General features: G+C 39.9%; 2 protein-coding genes across 3 annotated transcripts; both read right to left on the bottom strand.

Annotated features, from left to right (window-relative positions):
* Window positions 1-1,793: 1,793 nt before the first annotated feature.
* On the bottom strand, window positions 1,794-4,060 carry LOC103712138 (LIM domain-containing protein WLIM2b-like). Its single transcript, XM_008798571.3, has 5 exons — window positions 3,638-4,060; window positions 2,823-2,922; window positions 2,599-2,627; window positions 2,382-2,471; window positions 1,794-2,294 (listed from the first exon to the last, which is right to left on the bottom strand). The coding sequence occupies exons 1-5, from the start codon at window positions 3,770-3,772 to the stop codon at window positions 2,031-2,033; spliced, it is 618 nt and encodes a 205-aa protein (XP_008796793.1). The 5' UTR covers window positions 3,773-4,060; the 3' UTR covers window positions 1,794-2,030.
* Window positions 4,061-10,678: 6,618 nt separating this feature from the next.
* Window positions 10,679-24,380, bottom strand: LOC103712139. 2 transcript variants are annotated; one of them, XM_039123757.1, is made up of 14 exons: window positions 24,242-24,380; window positions 23,784-23,842; window positions 23,480-23,681; window positions 23,049-23,123; window positions 22,853-22,954; window positions 22,548-22,588; window positions 19,981-20,094; window positions 17,454-17,568; window positions 17,127-17,317; window positions 16,935-17,051; window positions 12,987-13,067; window positions 12,513-12,751; window positions 12,226-12,265; window positions 10,679-11,507 (listed from the first exon to the last, which is right to left on the bottom strand). In XM_039123757.1, the coding sequence occupies exons 2-14, from the start codon at window positions 23,829-23,831 to the stop codon at window positions 10,923-10,925; spliced, it is 1,950 nt and encodes a 649-aa protein (XP_038979685.1). In that variant the 5' UTR covers window positions 23,832-23,842; window positions 24,242-24,380; the 3' UTR covers window positions 10,679-10,922. The 2 variants fall into 2 exon arrangements, with proteins under 2 accessions (XP_038979685.1, XP_008796794.2); XM_008798572.3 differs by having other exon boundaries at window positions 19,981-20,157.
* Window positions 24,381-24,761: the final 381 nt, after the last annotated feature.

The raw sequence follows: 24,761 nt of genomic DNA on the forward strand, positions 1-24,761 counted from the left end.
AAATTAATTTTCCTTAAAAACCAGCTTTTGTGAGGATATCTTTGTCCCATGATAGAACCATTAAGGCTTTGAATCCTCATTTCATGGCTCTCATATTCCAAGATTAGAATAAAATTATCAAAATCAACAAAAAAAGAAAAGGCTAATAACTTCAAAAACCCTCTTGCCTTCTCATTTTTGGCCCAAGTCCAGGTTTATTAGGCCCATGACATGTCTTTCATTATTCTAATTAGGATCAATAAGCATTATAGGCCAAACCCATTTGTAATTTTAAGAAACATCAATGAGTAAGGATGGTGGTTGCAATAAGGCTAGTGGGGACCCTTGGGGATTGGCACCGTGCGGTTTGCTGCTTATGGGGGTCTTCATTTCATTCATTGAACCTTTTGGATGGTTAGATTCGGGATGGCAATGTTTGCAAGAACACTGCAAACTGTTGGCCTGCGTGTGAGCCTTTCGAGGACGCCTGGTGTCACGAGATGTGTTAGTATAGGTTCCATTTATCTCGTGCTCATCTTAGTGATAGGATGCATGTATGTGATAATTTTTTCCTTCCAAGATGACGACATCGAGACGGAGAGATTCCTACAACCAAATTATGCTACCTCATAAACAGCCTTGGCACTTAAAAGTGGGAGGGCATTGCATTTTTCATGCAAAAGAATGATTCACCTTCTTTTGGGCATATCTACTGTTGGATTGCGATGGTTGTTTTGAGATCTACACAGGCAGATGAATAGATATGTTTGAAGTGCTTTGAGATCTGTGTGGAGTGCAATTCGATGGGCAACATTATGAAAAAAGATCAATCACTCTTTCGCGCGAAAGGTATCGTATATTTTTTCAGTATTCCTCAAATTATTCATTTTGTTTTATAATGAAAACTATTGAAGTGTTGTAGGTATAAATTGGAAGCATCTGAAGTCTGAAACTTGATTGCAGCTAGAAGCAGGTTTTATCACAGTTACTATATGAATACTCGTAATCAACTACTTGATTTTATTTACATTGAATTTGATTTGAACACTGAGTGGGGAACTATAGGTCCGATGGGGAACTATCAGTCCGATGCTAAATCAAGTTAGGAATTGCTATTCCTAGAGGTCAAGTTACATTAGAATACCAGAATGGTTATACAAACTCAATATAAAAGCTGAATCTAAGAAGGAATGTCAATTCTGAAGAATCAGAAAAACTAGACTGATTGCATGCAAATGGGAATCAATTAAACTGCTTTTCGGCCCAATTCAAGTACCAGATTAAACCCAAGTCAGTCCAATCCAACCCAACTCGCAGCCTTTGCTGTACTCCCGAACGTGGGAACCATATCCATTATTAGTTCACTTAACCCTTTATTAATGAAGCCATCAGGCTGCTGTTAACATTTACTTAATATTAAAAAAACTCTGAATAATTTACTATGGTTTCTGGTTCAAATGAGAAGGTCTAATATTTCTCCTAGAGAGGAAGAAAAACTCAAAAAGCTTCTTTCTATTAAAATCTAACTTGCATCTCTTATTTCTTTTCTCTTATTTGTTTATTTTTTTATGGATGGGACAAGTCACACAAATCTAGAATCAGAAAATAAAATATCATAAGAGAATAGCATGTTACATAATTAGCCTACAATACATTATCAGAGTGCTCTGCCAAAAGAAAAAATCTAGTCTACAGTTCTGCTAGCCTTACGTATATTGTTTACTGATCCAAAAAGCGGTACAATTCTTTTCTGCCGTGCAAACTTCAAACCCAACTTTAAAATCCACTATAAAACAACTTGCTATACAAATACGTAAGGCAAACTTGTGACCTTAGCTTGAAGCCATGTTCCAAGTATTTCTTTGGTTTGAAGATCTTACATTGTCAAGTAAACAAGTAAATGCAAGCTCACCATTTATTTTCATTATCACAAGCCATGTATATAGATGTAAAAAAGGGAAAAATCACAAAGCTAGAGGAGCCAAACTTAGAAAGGCCAAAAAAAAAAAGGAAACAAAGGAGAATATGTTGATCTATAAAGCAGCATGCCTCTATGATTGCTCTTGGTCCTGTTCGAGCTCAGGTGCCGTCTCCGCCAGTGCTTGCTCTTGCTCTTGCTCAATAGCAGCACTCCGTTTCATCGAAGCAGCCTTGTTTAGGTGATTGTAGCTTCCTTTCTCCTTGAACAACTGTGCAAAGTGGTGTTTGCAGTAGAGGATGCCATCAAGCGCGGCATAGGATGAAGGTGTAAGGGTGCACCCCCCATGGGAGCACTTGAAACAGGTCTTGTGGTATGACTCTCCCTCCACAGTTATCTTCCACAACAAAGACAACATTGTGAGAAGCTCTGTTTGAGCATCTTATTCAACTTCCCCAACATATGATGGGAGGTAACATCTAACCTTTTCCAGAGGGTATGCTGTTTTGTTGCAGCTGGCACACTTGTCTTGGGTCCCAGAGAACATGTAGGACACCTTGCTTGGAGTCCTATTCTGCTAAGTAAGAATATATTACATTAGCCATATGCTGATGATGACAGTATATATGATTAGTTCTTCCTAGAGGAACAAAGGGGAAAGAGGAATTCAGATGATGGAGCTTGAAGTCAAGTTAGCTTACCAGTTCATTCTTATCCCCAGATTTTGCACCTGAGAACCGCAGAACCAACATCGAGCCGTGACACAATCATCAGAAAAAGGTTATTGATTAATACAGAGAATCTTAGCTGAAGAAATGATCCAAGTATCCATAGATGACTGATGGAAAGTATGTAAAATATGGAAAATTCTCGTTTGTTAGGTAGAGACAAGCATAAAATTCTGAGAAGGATGAATAGTTTTTACCTGTTGGGAATTTTTTGGTGAAGCTGCCTGTCTCCTTAAAGAGCTGCTCAAAATGAGGTTTGCAGTAGAGGACTCCATCCATGGAAGAGTAGCTGCACATCTGAAGACATGCCCATACAACAACATATAGAATGTAATTTTAGCCTAATGGAAAGCAAATAGAAAGGCTAAAACATGTTTCAGTAATACTATGTTGCTATTTTAAGGCCACTACTCGAAACCGATACCAAACAACCATATAAACTTGAAACATACAAAACCTAGTTTCAGAGTTAAATGATTGATATGTGCCAACAATTATTAGCCATCCAATGACAACAACATCTTATACTGACAAAATTAACTTTTCTCAAAAAATTAAAATAGCAAATTAACAATATTCTGAATACACTTAGATGATATAATATTGTATTTAAGTATTAACCTAATGGCTAAAATATAATATCAATGTATATAATTCATGCTAAATTCTCAGGGGGGAAAAATTGTTGTCAAAAATCAGCCATGATGGCCATTATATGATTCTATCAAATTCATAATTCATACATGAAGGCCTTTATTTTGCAGTCCATTATATATGTTTGTAACACAATGGAGCATATATAAAAGTGTACTATAAGGGCCCCTATGGTGCTAAAATGGCTAGTAAGTTGCAACCCTAGGTTATTTTGACGCATCACAAGCAAACTAGAGATTTACATTATATAGCTTTCTTTTTCTTTTTGTTTTCAGAAAAAAAAACCTTGTTAGCTTCGAGGAATAACATGCAAATGGTTACAACTTGTATATCAATACAGCTTAAGAATTGAGCCTACCGTAAGGTTTCCTTTGCAGTGGCTGCATTTGAAGCAGGTCTTGTGATAGGGAACCCCATCCGCCGTCAAGAGATCAATGAAATGGACAGTCTTGTCGCATGCCTTACATTTGTCTTGGGTGCCACTGAAAGACATGGCCACAGTTCAAAAGAAAATATTCCAGTTGCAAACCCAAGAGAAACAATACACCAAATCAAGCAGTACTATCTTCTTTATATATTCATGTATTAGAGAATATTGGAAAAGAAAGAAAGAAAGAAGAAAAGTTCAGCTGACAAAGGAAGTCTGCCTCTCAATCTGCAACAAAGAAAAGCAGAAAAAGAAGAGAATAGAGAGGAGAAATAAGATGAGGTGAAAGCTTTAAAGCATGAGATTCAAAAGCTTATTTTGGTGAAGAGAGATGGGAATGAAAGGAGGAAATATAGGAGAGGGAAGCGGAGGGCTGTAAGCTACAAACCACAAAGACAAAGTCAAAAAGGGAGGATAAAGGAACGGTGTCACGTCCCATACTATCCATATTCTATAGTATACCAGGAATCCAAAATTTTTAACGGTCATCACCATTTGAACGTGTCCCCAGACTCATTTTGCCTAATTATAGTTTTTTTTTTCTGTGTACAAATCTATTTATCCATCGAAGACGTAGAAAACTATCTTAAGAGATTCTTGAGTGAAGGAAATTCCTGCAGGCGGCAAGGTCATATAATTGGCGTGGTCTACATTTATTTTAGGGGAAATTAACAGGCAATTTCGAAATAATTTTCATAAATTAGGCATCAGGATTAATTCTCTTAACTTGAATGGATGAATTGCCATCACTCAAGATATCGAGATCTCATCATCACATTGTAACTGTTTGGTGAGGGTTGTAGAAGTATCTTCAAAATTTTAAAATATTCAAATAGCTATTAGAGACCGGAAATTAGAAATGGAGAGATTTGTCGACCCAAAATAGTATTTACAGTCAATAGAAAGCTTTTGTTAGACCTGAAGAGAACCCAGGCAATTAATTTCTGCTTTATTTTATTTTTTTTGCTCAAAGACTGGCCTAAATAGAAAGAATTCATTGTGACTTAAAAAACAACAAGAATTAAATAAAGTCTCACTAACTATTAGTATCTTTCACTTTCTCATCATCATACTCATCAAATCCAATGTATTACATGAGCCTAGCTTGTAACTGCACAACAATATCAACAGTATCCCTAGTGGTTTTTTTCTTGGTAAATGATCTGTAGTGGTTCTTTAGTTGATGCAACTAAAGTTTTGAATGCGTAGGTGCAACTGAACCATCAGAAGATATCTGTCTCTCAAGCATACGGCAGTTGGAAATGTCTCTGTCTCCTTTATTTCGAATTCCAGCAACCCATCCGGGTACCAAGTACCGGGGTCTGCATGTCCTGTTAAAATGGCATGAGCCAAAATGGGACCATCCAATTTTATTTTGTCAAGCAACATGAACAACTCTAGTGATTACTTTTAATCCATTGATTTAGGATGCTCCATATAGCTTGCAACTATCTACATTAGTAACATAAATAATCAATGGCAGCAACTATCACATAATCACCATCATATTATAAATAAAATCTACAGACTTGGAAAGAGATGCATTCACCCACATTGAACAATCAAAAGGCCAATCTGGTGTTAGATGAAAGACGGGTGATATTGCTACCATGATGCGGTTGGATCCACTAGACCGCCTCGGACTTAATCATTTGGTTATTTTTGATTTTGAGTCCTTGATGTTAATTTCATTTCAGCATAGCCTTGCTCGGGTTAGCCGACTTGGCTTTTATTAGAGTCGCTTTGGGTTTAGTTGTTTCTTGAATTCAATTAGATCAAGTCAAGTTAAGGGGTCAGGTAGCCACCTATAAATAGATGTGGTGAGCACCTATTTCAGCATGCAAAAATTAATTGAAAGGCTTTTGCCCTAGCTCTCTTCCCTAATTCTCTCTTCTCTTCTTGCGACGCCTTCCCCCTCTCCCTAGGCTGCCGTCCAAGGAGGCCGCCCCCTCCTTCATCCGGCTGCACCACCTCTGTCTCGAGAGGCCAGCCACCTCCTCCCTCTTCTTCCTCTCCTCCTTGATCCCTTCCAGCTTCTACAAACAACTCCATCCCGTTGGATTATCAGCCCGTCCTTCCCTGCGCAGTCATCAGTCGGAGGCTGATATCTTAAGATCCCGACATCCTCTCTAGACCCACGACCTACCGCTGGAAAGCTAACGCGGAGATCTACAACATATCCAAAATTAAGATCGATCTGACGGACGGATCTTTAGAAATCGTGTCTGCAATCAGGTCGGAACTACCCTTCCAGAAATCAAGAAGAGTCAAGAATCTTGGGATACGGATCAAATTCTATCGGATCGCATCAATTTGGTATCAGAGCAGTTCAATCCTTGGCCTTGGAAGATGGTGAACACCCGCTCTACAACCTCGAAGCAGCAAGAAGCGGCATCTTCAAGGGGCGTCGACCCACATCAAGAAGGCTCGCGATCACCTGCGGCCTCGGCGGACCTGAGACCCGATCTTGATTCCACCGACCGTCTCTTGGAGTTCTTGCGTGAGAATCAAACAACTATGCAGCAGAGCCAACACAGGGCCGAGGACCCCTCTTCGCTTGTCAGGTGACATCAAGAGGGTTGAGCGTCCACCCGGGAGGACCTTGACACCAGCACAAGTGGAGGAACGTCGAGCAAAAGGCCTATGTTTTCGCTGCGACGAGAAATTTACACCGGGACACCGGTGTGCGCGGCCCGTCGGAGTGGTGATGTTGATCGACGGATTGGAGGACGAGGCCGTGGCTGAAGATGGTGATGAGGTTGCTGAGGACGAGCCCCAAGATTTAGAGGCCAAGAAAGAGGACGTGCCACCTCAGATTTCATTGCATGCCTACTCCGGATCGGCGACACCGAAAACGCTACGCGTGGACGGCATGATCAAAAGACGTGTGGTGCGTATCCTCATAGATACGGGCAGCACCCATAATTTTTTGGATGAAAGGCTCGTCAAACAGATCGGTCTCATAGCAGAGGCGACATTGGGCTTTGACGTGGCATTGGGTGACGGAGCCACATTGAGGGCGGAGGGCATATGCCGAGGCATCACTTTGACGATCCAGGGCAGCCAATTCAAGCTCGATCTCTATCCGTTGGCATTACGAGGAGCTGATTTGGTCCTTGGTACGCAGTGGCTGCAGAGTCTTGGCCGGTTACATTCGACTTCGCCGAGATGTTGGTGACTTTCAGACGGAGCGGACGGCGAGTTAGATTGGATGGCATTCGGCCTAGCCCAAGGGCTGCACTTCAGCCCCTAGTCGGCTTGCCCGGACCCGGCGCACACAGCTACTTGATGCAGCTCTTACCTCTGTCGACGGAGACCACGACGGAGGCAGGTATACCTACTGATTTGGCTGCTCTCTTACAGGGGTTCGCAGATTTATTTGAGGAGCCTCATGGTCTTCCACCCGAGAGGGAGCACGATCATCACATAGAGATTGTACCGGGAGCAGAACCGGCGAATGTGAGGCCTTACCGCTACCCGCACATTCAGAAGGAGGAGATCTCAAAGATGGTACGAGAGATGTTGGAGAGCGGCATCATTCAGCCCAGTAGAAGCTCATATTCATCGCCAGTGCTGCTGGTACATAAGAAGGACGGGACGTGGCGATTCTGCGTCGACTACCGGGCACTTAACGCGATCACCGTTAAGGACCGGTATCCGATTCCAGTCATCGAGGAGCTATTGGATGAGCTTGCTGGTGCGGAATACTTCAGCAAACTTGATCTCCGTGCCGGATACCACCAGATCCGTGTCAGGCCCGAAGATGTGCACAGGACGGCGTTACGGACACACGATGGCCATTATGAGTTCCGGGTGATGCCGTTCGGCCTCACCAATGCACCAGGGACGTTCCAGGGGCTCATGAATGACATATTCAGACCATTACTACGACGGTATGTCCTTGTATTCTTCGATGACATACTGGTTTACAGTCGTTCATGGCAGGAGCACCTAGAGCACTTAGAGGAAGTGCTGAAAATTCTGCGCAGAAATCAATTGAAGGTAAAGCGATCCAAGTGCCTATGGGCCGAACCGAAGGTCGAGTACCTAGGCCATGTCATCTCTGCTGCAGGTGTGGAGCCGGACCAAGCAAAGATACATTGCATGACCGAGTGGCGGCTACCCAAGAACCAAAAGGAGCTGCGAGGATTTTGGGCCTAACCGGTTATTACCGCCGGTTTGTGGAGGGATATGGAAAGATCGCCGCGCCACTGACCCTGTTGCTGCGAAAGGGCGAGTATAGATGGACCGAGGCAGCGACGGAAGCGTTCGAGAAGCTCAAGGAAGCCATGACGACGGCCCCGGTTTTGGCGCTACCCGATTTCGCCAAACCGTTTGTAGTCGAGTGCGATGCTTCCGGTGCCGGCATTGGTGATGTTTTGATGCAAGAGGGACGGCCAATTGCTTTCATGAGCAAGGTGTTGTCCCCTAGGACCCGCTCGCTGTCCACATATGAGAGGGAGATGATGGCGGTCATCCATGCAGTCACAAAGTGGAGGCCGTACCTTATCGGCCGCCAATTCATCGTTCGGACTGATCAGCAGAGCCTTCCATTTTTTCTTGAGCAGCGCATACATACTCCAGCCCAGCAGAGGTGGGTGTCGAAGCTTCTCGGCTACGACTATGAGATGGTGTACAAAAAGGGCGCAGAAAATCGAGTGGCGGATGCACTATCGCGCCATCCCGAGTCCGGCGAGTTGGCGGCTTTGACTACACCGGTTTTTCCTTTTATTTCAGACTTGAGGACCGCCACATGCCGGGATCCGGACCTAGTACAGATCCAGAGGGAGTTGGCAGCAGACCCGAGCAGTCATCCCGAGATGGAGGACCGAGATGGGTTGATTCTGGACCATGGGTTGATCCGCGTGCCCACCGATTCAGCCATGCGGCAGGTATTGATCCAGCACTTCCATAATACTCCTTTTGCTGGACACGAGGGATTTTTCAGGACTTACAAGAGGCTGAGCCAGAGCTGTACGTGGGTAGGCATGAAGGCAGCGGTCAGAGCTTATGTACAGCAATGCGATGTGTGCCAAAGGGCGAAGGCGGATTCACTGCGACCTGCGGGTCTACTTCAGCCTTTACCGATTCCTGATCAGGTTTGGGAGGATATGTCGATGGACTTCATTGAGGGGCTGCCATTAGTTCGAGGGTACTCAGTGATCATGGTCGTTGTGGACCGCCTCAGCAAGTATGCCCACTTTTCGGCGCTCGCACATCCATTTTCTGCTCGACGGGTGGCAGAGGTCTACATACGGGACATTGCTCGATTACATGGTATGCCTCGGACTATTGTTTCTGATCGTGACCGCATTTTTGTTAGCGCATTCTAGCAGGCTTACTTCAAACAGCAAGGGACGAAGCTTGCCATGAGCTCGGCTTACCACCCTCAGACCGATGGGCAGACGGAGGTGGTAAACCGCTGCATCGAGCAGTACTTGCGCTGTATGATTGGTGATCGGCCCCGAGAGTGGCTTTCTTATTTACCTTGGGCCGAGTATTCGTACAACACCGCTTTCCACTCAGCCATAGGGATGACACCCTTTGAGGCGGTGTATGGACAAGTACCACCGACGCTGCGAGTTTATGATCCACTGTCACATGCGGACCGGACAGAGGCAGATTTTGAGCTCTTAGACCGCGATGCTACCTTACGGCGGTTAAAGTTCCACATAACGACTGCGCAGAATAGGATGAAGCAGCTGCATGATCGGAAGCACAGAGATCCAGTATACGAGGTGGGCGACTGGGTATACGTCAAGGTGCAGCCTTATCGACAGTTGACACTGCGGCCCATGGCGAACCAGAAGCTCTCTCATCGCTTCTATGGGCCCTTTCAGATAATGGAGCGCATTGGACCCGTGGCGTATCGCTTGGACTTGCCGACTACATCGAGAGTTCACCCGGTATTCCATGTGTCGCTTCTGAGGGCCCGGCTTGGACCCAAGACATCTGTCGGCCCAATCATACATGAGCCACCGGAGGACGAGGTAGTGGAGCCGGTTCGAGTGCTGGCGAAGCACAGAATACGAGTAGAAGGACGACTGAAAACCCAGATACTAGTGGAGTGGCTGGGGAGAGCAGCAGACCAGGCCACATGGGAGTTTGAGACTGAGATACTTGATCGTTTCCCTGACTTCCGACCTTGAGGACAAGGTTAAGGGAAGCGTGGTGGAGTGATGCGGTTGGATCCACTAGACCGCCTCAGACTTAATCATTTGGTTATTTTTGCTTTTGAGTCCTTGATGTTAATTTCATTTCAGCATAGCCTTGCTCGGATTAGCCGACTTGGCCTTTATTAGAGTCGCTTTGGGTTTAGTTATTTCTTGAATTCAATTAGATCAAGTCAAGTTAAGGGGTCAGGTAGCCACCTATAAATAGATGTGGTGAGCACCTATTTCAGCATGCAAAAATTAATTGAAAGGCTTTTGCCCTAGCTCTCTTCCCTTCTCTCTTCTCTTCTTGCGACGCCTTCCCCCTCTCCCTAGGCCGCCGTCCAAGGCCGCCGCCCCCTCCTTCATCCGGCTGCACCACCTCTGTCTCGAGAGGCCAGCCACCTCCTCCCTCTTCTTCCTCTCCTCCTTGATCCCTTCCAGCTTCTACAAACAACTCCATCCCGTTGGATTATCAGCCCGTCCTTCCCTGCACAGTCATCAGTCGGAGGCTGATATCTTAAGATCCCGACATCCTCTCTAGACCCACGACCTACCGCTGGAAAGCTAACGCGGAGATCTACAACATATCCAAAATTAAGATCGATCTGACGGATGGATCTTTAGAAATCGTGTCTGCAATCAGGTCGGAACTACCATTCCAGAAATCAAGAAGAGTCAAGAATCTTGGGATACGGATCAAATTCTATCGGATCGCATCATACCACCTAAAATAGAAGTGCCATCCAATGACCAAGTACACATGATATACCAATGGAGAGGAAAACCAGAAAGAACCATCTGGTTTCCAGCTACCACAGTAACAAAGCTTGAAGGTTTTATAATTTATTGAAAAGGTTCATGACCTAAATCATTCCTTTTGTCTTTGAACTTGGGGTAAATTAAAGAAACAGAAGCATCACAGTGCAGTAAAGAAATTGCTGTCATTCATGAGCTTTTTGAGGGTTTCATGCACATAATTGACGGTTTGGAATAAAGAATCCCTCTATTTGGTGTTAAGTAGATCTGGAAGTTTGGTATTCAACAGCGAATAAAAATGGATTTCAGATGCTTTCATGTGGAAATGGAGGCAGCATGACCTCTTGACACAAGATGAGATCAGACAGAGTCTTCCCATGTCGATCTATTCTTCGAGAACAATTGACACCACCATCAAGAATATTTCGCACCACAACATTCAAAGAATAAATGCCGGTGACTTCATAGATCTCCACCATCACCTGCTCAAGCCGATTGCTTCTCTGCTTGATAGCTTGAGGATCAGGAAATGATGAAGCATCAAGAAGAGGTGACACCACCTCCTTGACCCAATTTGGTGTAATAAACATTTTAAGCCTCTCAATATCTCTTGGGAAATGAGGGATGATGGAGAAGTTCAAGTCATTTCCTTTGTCACCAGCTCTGCTATGGGCAACTTCATATAGAGGAATTTTCTTGTTCGATGGAGCAGCAACTGCAAGTGCTGAGGACACCGTGCTGTTCGCGTAAATGACTTTTGGGATAACTATTGGTTTTGTTTGTTCTCCGTGGGTTTGATCTGATTCATCACATGCTGCACCTTTAATACATTGATGTGTAGAATTTGATCTCATCATTTCTGTTCGCCAGAAAACACGTTCACGTTCAACCTGAAAAGTACAAACCAAACCACAGACAGTTTCAATTTCATGATTTTCATCAATATTTTAGGAAATAAATCGTTTCTGGCATCCTAATGCAGTCTTTTTGTATGAGAACAATCATATTCTTGCACAGTTTGACCAATATGGAACAAATTTCTGGCAGGTGGGTATAAAATGAAGCCATAAATAGTCATGCTATGTTCAATTGCTGTGCAAGTGAGGGTTATGAAAATGGAGGTGGAGATCTGTCGATCAACACATGATTCACTCCCATATCCCCCCAACATCAATTCCTGTTCCACGATTCTACAGCAAGGCAGAGCCAAAGTTCCATTTTTTCTCGTCACTAAGGTGAGAAAGTCAAAGGAGCTATTTAGAGGCTAAATGGACCCACGTAGACTTCAACTGAAACTCTGAAACTGTGCCCTGCTTTGACGTCTGGAGGCTCTTCCACCAGAATCGATGCAAACAAGCAAACAAATATCAGAAGTTTAGACAGTAAAAGGTCACAGCTGATCCGATGCTGTAATCCATGCTGAGCTGTTGGACTTGCATAGGAAATATGCATTTTGAGTACCAGGAGGTAGAGTTCGTGAAGAATGAAAGCAGTAGCATTTCCTTTCCTTTTGAAGTACTTATTCATACTTTACAAAAGCAATTCTTATCAATTTCTTAATTCATCATATTTAATGAATCTACCGTGTATGTAAAATGATGAACTTACCAGTCCCTTTTGAAGAATTATCTCCTTCTTGAGTCCAGTACTGCATTCCAGAACAAACAATTCAGATATGAAGCGTTGACACCAACGCAAAAGATGGACAATATTCATGTCAACTTGTTTCCAATCATCAAGAAGAAATTAAACCACTTATGGAATTTGCTGGAACCAATTGCGCCTGAATATAGTGATCTCATATAAAATATATGACAACCAATTTTTATGCTTCATGCATGACGTAGGTTTAAAACTAACAACATAGGAAATAAAAGAATTCATGACTTATATACCATATTCCACCACCACCAGCTGGTCCATTTGTGTAGAGAGCTGTAAACTCTTCGACAAAGCAAACTGCATGCTCCTTCAGCTTGAATAAACCATCCATACGAAGTCTTATATCCATTACATGCTCGATAGAGTAAGTAACCCTATCACTTCCAGTTGCTTTCAAGCTGTCATGTCCAATAATATATGAGACAATACAATCTTTAACTCCAGGATATGCTTCATCCATCCATGACCTAACCTGATAGATAATGCAAGCATGTGTTACTTCAATATATAAGATCAATATGCATCATGTAATATAAATTTGTAAAATGAATTCTCCTGTTTGGGACATTGCATTAAAAAAATGACGAAAGAAATTTGGACAGTTATCTAACAAGACTGGATTCTTCTTTAGAAACCATTTTAAATTAAATAAATTATCTAGATCAGGAAGGTAATTGCATATGCAGGTCTAAAATGAATTTACTGACCAGAAACTCTGCAGCCTCAGCACGTTTGACACATCCATATCCTCCATAAGATATTTCTCCCCAACTTTTCCATCCACAATCCTGAAAGACTTGATAAAATTTGTAACATCATCCAAATATATGAATTAAAGCAAGGTTGTAGCATAAGCTACTAAAATTGTGGGCGGACGCAGTGGGGTCAAGCAGCAGTAATTGCCCCTTGAAAAATTTAGGTATTTACTACCTTTGCTATAACCTAGATATAATATGCTCCCACAATACCTGAAGTTTATAGTTTAGGTGTTTAACAGTTATTATTGGGGTATGAAAGTTGGATAAGATTAGGGCTAAAACTTTGCTGCTGTTCTTTTTGTGGCTTCTATATAAAGAGGGAGGTGGGTGAGATTTTTCATTAAATAATAATTAACAACTAAATGGTTTAAGGGAAGAGGAACTAAACAATTCTTTCACTGTTTCAATAGAAACTGCTTCCTTTCAGTCCATGCTTCCAACTACCCAGCCTTTCCAAATCCTTCATACCTCCTGATCTTTCCAAAATAGCTCTTGCAATTAGAGTTAATACTTAAATGGAAATGTAAAAGAAGAAAAAGAAGATAAAGGAGATCAGCAACTCGTGTAAACTTCAAAGGAAGAAAAGGAGGAAGACAAACAGCCCATGGATGTTGTCCCTTTTCTTTAAAAATTATTTTATCTTATATCTATCTTGTCCTCCATTTTTTCTCATTCTATTAAGAATGCCTATGACTTCAGGGTCCTATTCATTTTTGCCCCATTATGTCTTTACTGCATTTTTTCTGTATATTAATCTTTTTTTACAAACACTTTTCTTCTACTTACATTCAAAATTATATGTTAATAATGAAAGTCTCAAGATAATGAAATCTCTCTGGACTTTGCCTAACTTTTCTCTCCAAAAAAAAACAAAGAAAGAAAATTCAAAAGAGGATGGGAGCATGCCTCAGTCCCAAGCTCCATAAAGGCAGTAAGCGTCCATTTCTCTTTTTTGTACAATGCATTGATTTGTATTCACTCATTTGACAAATGCGATGAAAATTCTATTCAAGATTTTTCCTATTACAGCTTTAACCATCCCACCCCCCACACTCACACTTTACTGCATACAAATAATTTTGTTATAAGCACTTCTCCTCTGCCCATACTCAAAATTATGTTCTCTTTTCTTTGGTAAAGATTCTCCTTTGAGGATGGGTTCTTACCTTTGGCACCATAAAGTGCTCTCACACTTATTCTAGGCTTAACCTACTTACATCAGGTAAATTCTATAGTGTTTTCTTTACTATAATTTACTCAAACTAAGCTCGATCTGGTACCTTTTGCTTCACTATGTACCCAATAACCTAAGCTAAAATCGTACTTTCTTTGACCGGTAGCATACCCTGTTTTGCTTCCGGTAGTTTTTGTTACCCTTTCATTCGTAGGAGACAAAAAGAACCAAAAATAACCTCTTGCTGTCTTTTTTGCATTAGTATAATAGCATCTCACTCCGTGAAAGCTATAGAAATTTAACTAATAACATCTTCTTGATGCAGGATAATTTTACAATTTATTTTATCATCATCAATCGCCTTCATGTAGGTATTATTTCATAGATACTCTTCTATTTGACACATGTTAGCAAACCAACCTTGCTAGTATAACTCAATTTCATATTTGTTTCTATGTCTATATTCTAAGTTAGTTCTAGGTCTAGGACAAGTGGAGAAATATCATGGGATTTATTCCTTGTGTTTAAGTTTTACTATGTAATGGGTCACAATATCAAGCAGGGTCGGCGGAACTATCCCAAATCAGGCAGTTCTAGCTGTTCTGAGCCATACCAGCGGCCCACCGGTACGGTTTTGGCAACGGAAACGAAAACCATTGCCAAAGACAGAAAAGGAGAAGGAAAGAGAGAAAAAGAGAAAGCGAGCAGGGGAGGGAGGGAGGCAGGCCGATGGAGGCCGGTGCCGGGGCAGCAAGGGGAAGCCTAAAATCGCGAAATAAGAGAACGAAACAAGAGAACGACCACAGCTTCCCCTTGCTGCCCCTCTGCCAGCCTCTATAACCCTCCGCCTGCTTTCCTCCCTCCCTCCCCCACTCTCTCTCTCTCTCTTTTCCTCTCTCATTCTCCCTCTCCCCTGCCTCTTCAATTGTGTCGGTACAAGCCCAGCACGGCACGACGTGGGGCTGTACCAACTCGTCCCGCCGGAGAACCGATACGGTGCTCGGTACCGGTTCCGCCGACGTTGATATCAAGAGTTTTGATTTTATTACTACAGATTTTTAAAGGCTTCTAAGTCTATTCAAGAGCTCGCTCTGTAAGTTAATTGGTATAATATTTTTTCTACTAATTTTGTTTATAGACCTTTGGAGATTCCTATGTTTATCTAAGAGTCCTACTTAGGATAAATATTTAATAACTTATTTTTTGACTGGTTTTGTTCTTTGACGGTATGATTTATTTTGGTGGCTTTCAAGATTAGGCAACGAAGATTTGAAAGATATAATTAAAAAAGGGAGAATAATTACAAATGATATTGCAGCCATATGCATACCACATACTGATGTGTGCTCAACCTAACTAGGTTAGAGAACATCCTTGTAGACAATGCCAGGATGCCTATGTAGGTTCTTGCAGAAAGTTGAAGCATTCAAGATTTATCTGACGAAATTCAAGGGCTGCAAGCACGTTTTGAACTGTTGTACAACTCTAAGATAGGTCCATTTTTTCAACATTGATGTACACTAGTTGATTAGTTATAAGCAGTGACAGAAACTATTCATATCAAGGCAAGAATCACTAGCTTGTGCAATTGAAAACCAGCCATATTTGCAGCAGCAAATCAAGATGCAGATTTTCTGGCAAAAGTGACAAGATTTAAAGGAAATCCATAACCTTCTTTTTCAAAATTTTCTCTGCTATTGTAGAAGAGGATTTAAGAGTTGCCCATCTTAGGCAAGAAGCAAAGGTTTTTTGTATAATATAATTTCATATTTACCCTCTAAAAGAAAAGAATAAAGAGAGAATACACGAGCGGCACAAAAGAAAGCAGTTATACATATCAAAGCAGCCACCGGTAAGTTATTTTGGCAACCAAATTAAACTAAGGGTTTAGCTACGGTTTTGCACCTATCTCCTACTAAAATCATGAAATAAGTCCACATGCCATAAGAATGAATCAAAGCAGTATATGTGGATAACTGTTTATTGAAAATTTGGAAATATTAACTAACTTGAACTTGTAAAGTGCATATGGATAAAGTCTCAGTTATTGCTTCTTGAATTAATTTTTCTTCCCTTCTTTCCATATAATTATCATTTTTGCATATTACTCAATAAACACATGGATAAAGTCTCAGTTATTGCTTCTTGAATTAATTTTTCTTCCCTTCTTTCCATATAATTATCATTTTTGCATATTACTCAATAAACACCACTCCTAGGTCACTAGGCAGTCCACCTACAAAGCTGCCTGGAAACTACCTGTACTCCTTGGAGAACTTGTGTAAGTCTTAATTTGAAGAGGGGTGAATTTATCTATTACCACCATCTCTCACTGCCAGCTTAAGGTATTCTCAAGAATTTTAATTTCTTTTGGATAAATTTTTGAGATAATCTTTGCACGCAAGTTTTACTGGGTCTTGACATGAAGAACAAAGAGAGCTAAAGGGCAACTACAAAAAATTTATACATGTTTAGCAAGTGGTGGGCATCATTGGTCGAAGGCATGGTCTTCAACAGGATGCCAGCACAACTAAGTATAGTGAAGCTAACCCTTGAAAATGGTTATAATTAGTGTTGGCATTGAAATTACAGGTAAACAATCTAATTTCTGCAAGACTACTTGGAATAATAGTAGAACCAATTTTTTTTTCCAATAAGATAAACAATAAGTGTTTGCATAAGCAACTAGTTTTCTTTCTATGTTACCATCAAAGAATTCATACCAGTGGAATCAACTGCAGAAGTTTGTCAGGGCTTTGGACATTAAATGGTTTTGCCCCATCACAGAGAACTCTGTCGTTGGATAATGGGCAGAAGTAGACATACCGCAAATCTATGATCTGACATATTTTGCTTAGTCAAAATTCTGATGGAGCTGCCTACGTATGATGATTACAATTATTATTTTAACTTACCACATCAGGAGTAATGTACGAACCAGGATCTCCAACCTCATAAAGAAGCTGCTGGGCACAAGTACTATAGTTCAAAACACCTCCACTACCATCTGCCTTTGCTACACATACTTCTCCCTCACAACTAATTTCAGCAAATGGAAGTGATAAATCTAAAAGTTGTTCAAAAGAAAAATCCCGGTTTTTATCTCCTGTTTTAAAGCATGCAAACAATTCTAATCAGCAGACTATAGATAATTGGTGACAGGAAAATGTATTCGCATGCACAAGCAAATTTAGGCCCTACTACTAGTCTACTGTAGAAACATGATAAAACTAAGGGTGTACCTGGATGCATGAAATATCCACCAGTGAGTTGACAACCACATTCAAGAAGATGCCCAGCTAAAGCACCTTGTGCTAGCTGTTTGAAGTCATTCCAGTTCCAACCTAGTTCATATACCTAAATACTGAACTAAAATTGCTCATATTGCTTATACAACCAAGTAAAGCACAGCATAATCAACAGTTGCTTATGTGTGTCAGTGCATGCATTCTCTAGACGAGTAATATGATGGTAGGCATTCCAGAGCAAATATAACAATAGCATGTCCATTACAAAAATAAAAAATTATAAAGAAACATGTTGATAAATGATCACCAGCCAAGAGATCTGCGACTTATATAATATCAAGAACCCAACAAATGCAGTGCCCACAAAAGACAATGGCTTTCTAATACTGTTTTGCTCCATGAATAGAATGCTAGCAAAAGTGGATAATCAATTATTTTCATCCATGAAAAGAGAGCGTGATCAAAAACAGCGCACGATTCCAGATGCGCCAATCAAATATTGAGAACACTTCAATAAGAACCTTCTTAGTAATTATATAATTATGCATGTAAAGAGCATGTTAATACAGAATTAGGGTTTGTAAAAGCAATCATGCTTTCATAATTTAAAAAAATCAAAAAGGAACTTCAAATGTTAATATCAATGAGTTCAGTAATTGGGGTCATCACTGCCAATCAGCATCATAGCATATATGCACTTTGCTCCAAATCTTTCTGAGTTCAACCCTCTAATTTGGTCATATTATACATTTAAAAGAGTAAAGAACATTTAACATATAAGAAACAAATTAATTTGGCAAACATATATATATATAGCTATATCTAAAGATTAGCCAAACAGATCCAACTTATCAAGCAGGATTACTGTTCGGGTGGCACTGATCAACCCAACTCAGAATGAGTTGAACCCAGCTGATTATTCTTTAAAAACATTGTTATTTATAACTTCACTCGCTTTCTTAGTTCCAGAATAACCTTTTAATAAATGGAGATTGATCTGAACTTGAAGTTGAGCAGATGACATTGCCAAGCAGGGTTATGGTTGAAGCAACAGTAATCCAGGTCAACATGCATCGAACTTATTGTCACTAATAACTGCAGACATTTTCTAACATCTTTGTCTTCTTAATTCCAAAAATAAACACCTCCTATACAAATAGCATTATATAGAGATTGGTATAGCTTGACACGGAACATCTGTCATTTGCTAATAGAACTGCCATCACCTAAGCAGGTAGCATGAATTCTCTGATTTGAAGAAAGGGCAGCTAATTGTGGGAGGCCATCATCATTAAACCAATTATGTGTTTCCGTCTCCATGATTGTTATGAAGTGGAAATTATGGTAGTGAAATAAAGAGAAGTCAGGGTTGAAGTTGATAAGGAAGCTTCTTTCATGAGGTTTGTTGATTTCAAGTAATCTAAGGGAAGGTCCTGATCTCATGAGGCATGCTATGTCAGTATTTCAGTGTTCCCTTTTTGAGTTGATTGATATGGGGATGTAGCATTGACTATTTGCTAAATTATCTTTTATATTTCTACTTTGAAGTTTGTTTCGGAATTTCAGTTAGTTTTGTTTTTCTGACTTGGGGCTCTTGTATAATTTTTCATTTCCAATATAAATTGCCAGTTAAAATCTCACACATCTTTCATCTTCCTACTTTCCTGCATTATTTTCTTAATCCCCAAAAGGCCAAAACACTCCACCAAATTAGTGATAAAATTTCTAGGCATTTCCATTTTTTACTGAACTTTCAAGCAAATAATGGCCAGCACTTTACCTTATTTCAATTATCATGCTTAGCTTTATGCACAAAAGATATCTTTGTAAACACTGAGATGACCATGAATAGCTGAACAAACCAAAATTACTGGAAAGCCATTATATAGCACAAGCACGGATGTTGCCAAGCAGGTTACGCATACAATCAGAATATGTATCACCCATTCACAGCATTCATACTTTTTTTCCATGAGATGAATGAGCAGATCTAGCATTCCGCTCATAAAACAGCATGAGGAAGAATGAATAACAATTTTTCAGTCTAAAGTAATAATTGATGCCATACTTGATTCTGCAAGGAAAAAACCAAGGGAAAACACCTAACATGATAAATAGACAGCTCAAAATTCATCAGCCATTTGCATAAAAATATTTTGATATAAAATGTATTGGTCTTTAATTATGATACCTTTAAATGGTATAAATTGAAACTGAGGCAATCCCAGATAAACAAGTAGCGATTATAAGGCAAGAATATCATACAAAATTTGACCAAAACTACGAGTTACTGAAATGATGCAATCTTAGTGTACTTAAAAGACATGTTTCTGATAATTATTTTATTAGAGACCAAATAAACAAGATAACATTTAAATACAGAAAATGCTTTCCTGGAGCTTTTCCCATGGTCCTTTGTATCACGAAGAAAAAACATGCACCAGAATTTATACTTTCAGCCCATCAAATTAGATATTCAGAGAGGATATGTACATAGAACAATATGGCATGATTGTCGTACCACTGGTGCTAAGAAAAGTGCAGCATCAGCAACTCTAGAAGTAATCACAACATTTGGTTCATATCTCTCTAGGCACTGAACAATGGGAGCTGCTCCTAGATATGTGCTAATACCCTTCATGCATTCAGCTGAAATATCAGCTACATTTCTTGGTACAGCACATATGGATTGTTTATCCTATAGATAGAATGCATGTGAATAGTCACTCAACAGACATATGAAACATCAAAAGCACAGAATGTATGTGCACGTGAATACTGACAATTAAATGTTCACTACTATCATTGCAAAGCATAACCAAATTTGCTTAAATAGAAGAGCTTGAAAGTTGAAGTCTTCATGCATGGATAAGATGTCCATATGGTGATCTAAATAATAGGTTAGGCTCAATAGATGGCAAGAGTGAATTATTTCAGTTCAGGAAGTAGGCAAATATATTGCATTAGGTGCATTATAATTCAGACAACTCAATTTTGGTGCAAGATCAAATACAGCAATGATGAAATGTCATTGTCAGAAGTTATCAAATGAAAAGTTGACCAGAAGAATAACTACTTGGGAAATAAAATTTAGTCAGATGGGGGCAAAGCACATTTTAATTCCAATAATTTATGCAAAGATAACAGTAGAGTTAAAAATAAATAAAAAGAAAGAAGGTGGTTTTCGATAATAATAAGGAAACCAAGTTAATCGGTTAACTATTCAATAAGGTCTTCTAATAAGGAAATACCTTTGTGTGAGAATTCTGAAGAAGAAATATCCAATAATTGACCCACTAATAAGAAAAACAAAAATGCTGTACAAACTGGTGTCAACTATCATTGAATTGAATTAAGGGCCACATTAGAAACCACAGTGTCTACTGTTGTTAATGTAAGCGTGAAGAAGCATGTAAAAGTGAGAAAGGAGATACAAAAATACTACTAAATTCAGGAAGAAAACAGTTCATAGAATTATATGGGACATTTTGGGAAACACACAGGAAACAATAGCATGAACATTGCAAGGTAATTATTTTCTTTAGTAGTTTCCCCATAGTTATCCATCAGTTTCTTTAGTTGTCACTCATGCATTTCTTTATTTTGGGCAGACCAGTTTACTTTTCAAAGTTGGTTGCATATGAATCATGTTTCCTAGCAACTAACAGTAGAAGATGATGTAAGAAAGATTTCAGAAAAAGATAAAAACCACATAAAAGACCAATTCTCATGGACGTTATTTTCTTTCTTGGACAACTCAGGAAAAGATAAGAAAGGAGGAAAAAAATACATGGTTTTTATGGACCTGGAGAAGGTAATACTACAAAATAACATGAGAAGTGGTATGGTGGGTGTCAAAGAAGAAAGAAGTATTTAAATGGTATTTTGACAATAACAGAGGGACATGCAGGAGCAATGACCAGACATCCTGATTATAACAAAGAAAAAAAAGATTCTAGAGATGCTGAGGCTAGACCACAATAGACATGAAGACAACATTTCTTTTACGTTGTCATTTGTAAATTCAGTTCTAATATACAGGATGAGATGTCATGATGATAGTTAATTGCAAATATAATGTTACAAACGAAACAAGACTAGTGGGGCACCCTGTATATCAAGGCCTGTTAAAAGATCCATGCGTTTGTATGATTAATTATTTTGAAATCCATGAGTAAATTGATCTTACAGTTCCAAGAATAAAAAGGGACAGACCAACATTGGATTTGGTGGAAAAGCTTTGGAATGAAATACTGCAGAACTAAAACAAATTCTAGGAATTTTGATGGAAGTAAAAAATGAAAATACAACCCAGGTAATAATTGATGGCCACAAACATTATCACACTTGTTGCATTAAATTATTTTTTTAAAAAAAAGAAGGAAATGCCGACGTAGAAGTGAACATGTCGAGTATAGATGGAGTAGGATGGATCATGGACACAGTCGGCATGTGATTTTGGTTCTACTGACGAATGCTCAGCACTTCCCTATGAGGCACAGAGTAAATTCATTAAAAAATACGCATAAAACAACAAAAAGTTCAAAATTACAGGGTCCAGAATGTTGAGAAATAAAAAGGATTAATGCATGTGTAACATAGCAAGAAAAGTTCACTGTAGAACAGGATGCAATGTAGAAAAGAATATAGATAAAGAACAGGTGATTAACACATCTCTTCGGTGTTGCGCAAGTTAAGGAAATTGTGGTGGCAACCTGATTAGGTGGCATAAGAATGTGCAATAGTGATCTTCTAAGCATAATCAATGAAAACCAAAGAAGCAGCTTAAAACAAGAGGGACACAGATGTGTGTCCAAAGATCAAGAAAGACAAGGAGAAAACCTATTATATGGATAGCAGTCGTGTAAAGAGATATGGAAAAGCTATACCGAAAAAGGATGTAGCCCCTCAAGAGCAACAAATGGTGATGAAGGATCAATAAATGGATTTTTGGTTATGGTCATGTTATACATGCTAATATATGCACATACATAATATGGGTAGCCATGTCAACAACTAAGATAACAAAACCCTCCAGTAAATGGCCAAAGTTCGACCAATTATATATCAAAGTGGTTAGAAACTTACACCTTGCCTTTTATCAGATCCTTCAGATGACAAATGAAGTCCTGTAAAATATGTGAGGAGCTTCAAGATCATTATCTTGCAATGGAAAACAAAAGAAACTGGATGAACCAGTAATACAAGACTTAGACATGCTAGTATCATGGATCAGGACTAAATTTCTAAAAAGAAAATAATAAGAAATAGCATATCGATTCAGCCTGTTAAACTACTGCAAAGTGAGAAGTAAAAGAACTGTAGCATCCTTTTTTCAAATTGGTTAACTGGGGCACAATAACCTTTTTCCAATAAAAATGTTTCATTCTTACCTAATTTGTCCAAAGAAACCTCATAAGCAATGGAGACAATTATATTGAGTCCCAGATCATTTGCAACATCCAGAACTTCTTTTTGTGCGCCAAGTGGGTCCACTTCCATTTGACAGTTTCAACATGCACAGAGTACATCAGTAAAGAAGGTCATTAAATTTCTTTGCAGATTTATCACCAGTGAGAAGATTATTACTTGCACCCATATTAGTGACAATACAAACTCCTCTTTCCACAGCTAAAGGCAGAAGCAGCGACATCCAATCTGAAACTGCAAATTAACAGATTGCCCGCACATGACAGAACGATTATACATCAGAAAGGATCCTGATAATAGCTGATCAATAGGGTAGATTGAACTGCAAGTAGTCAAAGAAAAGTGGTTCGAATACAACTAACAACATTCTCAAAAAAGAATCGAACTAACAAACAACATTAGCCTGTTGACAAAGATTCCCATAAATGAACATAAGCGTACCATAGGTTAGCATAAACAGAAATCCTTTCTCGTTAGATATTTGTTCTAATGGCAAGCATTGCACATCAGAATTAATATTCATTAAGATTTTCGCTGTTTGATTGATCAAAAGCTTTCAGTTCAGAAATGATTTAAGGAAAGCAGCATACTTCGAGAATCATAGCCTTTTCCTCCAGTCATCATAACCTGGAAGCGATCAGCTAGTGTCCTCTCAGCCAAACATTCAAGCACAAGATAGTCAAGCTCTTTCACTCTTTGAAGCAACTTGAGAGCAGCCAGTGGCCTATCTCCACCAAAACCTGCTCCACATCCAACATAAACTTTGTCCTTCCGCCTGTTAGGATTGTCCCTCTGCCATACAGCAACATCAGTAACAATTAGCTCCCACAGTTCCTTTCTTCAAGAAAGACTACCTTTTTTCCATTCTTGAAGAAAATAATATAGAGAGATTACCAGTTTGATCTTACAGTCACATATTTCACCTTTTTCCTTTGTTTCCATTGTCGAGCACCCTTCAGCCAGAAACAAGAACATGAAGATACCAAGTAGCCGAAGCATAAATCATACATAAAACAAAAAGGAGAGCACCTAACGGTTTGACACCATTGTGAAGAACCAATGAACTAGGAGCTCATTACTCTATGGAATTATGAGTTAACCGATAGCAAAAGCGTTCGTACGAATTCTGAAGCATTTCACGCGCAAAAAAATATACAAATACAATTACACATATGAAAATTACGTCGATCAAAGACACATAAACCCTATCTTTTAAGTAGTCTTCGCGAAGAGCGATATAAATTGGAAAACTCGAGTGACATAGATTACGCTAGAGAAACAAACTCAGAGGGGAAATCTAATTAAATTAGGCGAAGGCGAGCAGCAGCGTGACACAAAATTCGACCTCCCACCTGGAAATTCTATCTTGGGGAAGAAAGAGATTGCTGCCTGAGGGACTGAAGACAAGGCCCGGCTCTGGATGCTTCTAAGCGAATCCAGTCGCTGCGGCCCGCTGTTTTTGGTCAAGAGACGGAACGAGATGCTGATGATGGCCTCCCTTTCTAATGTCTAAAAATATATGATATATGTGACATATAGTAAAAAAATAATTATATATAATTAGAATAATATATATTTGCGAAATATATAAATTTATGTAATAATTATGCAAAAAATATAATTATCTCTTTTTTTGGTAGAAAATACGAGGAAAGGTAACATACCAACCCCCACTGGGCTCCCTTTCTACCAAGAAATATTCGATGTAGGTAGAAATTTTGCTCATTCCCTCCCCGACCCGTGGGCACGTGTGAGAACGTCACCCCAGCCCCATCTCAGTGCCAGCTGGACCAGATAGCATTTTCACCGAGTGTGTGAGGACCCGTGCGGGCGTGTGTTTAGTCCCACATCGGTTATTCGCTGGGTAGATCT

This window comes from Phoenix dactylifera, chromosome 2 (assembly GCF_009389715.1).
Source record: "Phoenix dactylifera cultivar Barhee BC4 chromosome 2, palm_55x_up_171113_PBpolish2nd_filt_p, whole genome shotgun sequence".
Lineage (NCBI taxonomy): Eukaryota > Viridiplantae > Streptophyta > Magnoliopsida > Arecales > Arecaceae > Phoenix > Phoenix dactylifera.

Excerpts from the sequence above, each read along its gene's own strand:
- LOC103712138 (XM_008798571.3), bottom strand. The coding sequence starts at position 3,772 with ATGTCTTTCAGTGGCACCCAAGACAAATGTAAGGCATGCGACAAGACT. Across the intron at positions 2,923-3,637 it reads ACTGCAAAGGAAACCTTACG|ATGTGCAGCTACTCTTCCAT; the intron begins GTAGGCTCAATT and ends GCATGTCTTCAG. Across the intron at positions 2,295-2,381 it reads CAGCATACCCTCTGGAAAAG|ATAACTGTGGAGGGAGAGTC; the intron begins GTTAGATGTTAC and ends TTGTTGTGGAAG.
- LOC103712139 (XM_008798572.3), bottom strand. The coding sequence starts at position 23,831 with ATGGAAACAAAGGAAAAAGGTGAAATATGTGACTGTAAGATCAAACTG. Across the intron at positions 13,068-16,934 it reads TTCTGCAGTTGATTCCACTG|GATTGTGGATGGAAAAGTTG; the intron begins GTATGAATTCTT and ends CAAGTCTTTCAG. Across the intron at positions 11,508-12,225 it reads TAATTCTTCAAAAGGGACTG|GTTGAACGTGAACGTGTTTT; the intron begins GTAAGTTCATCA and ends TGTACTTTTCAG.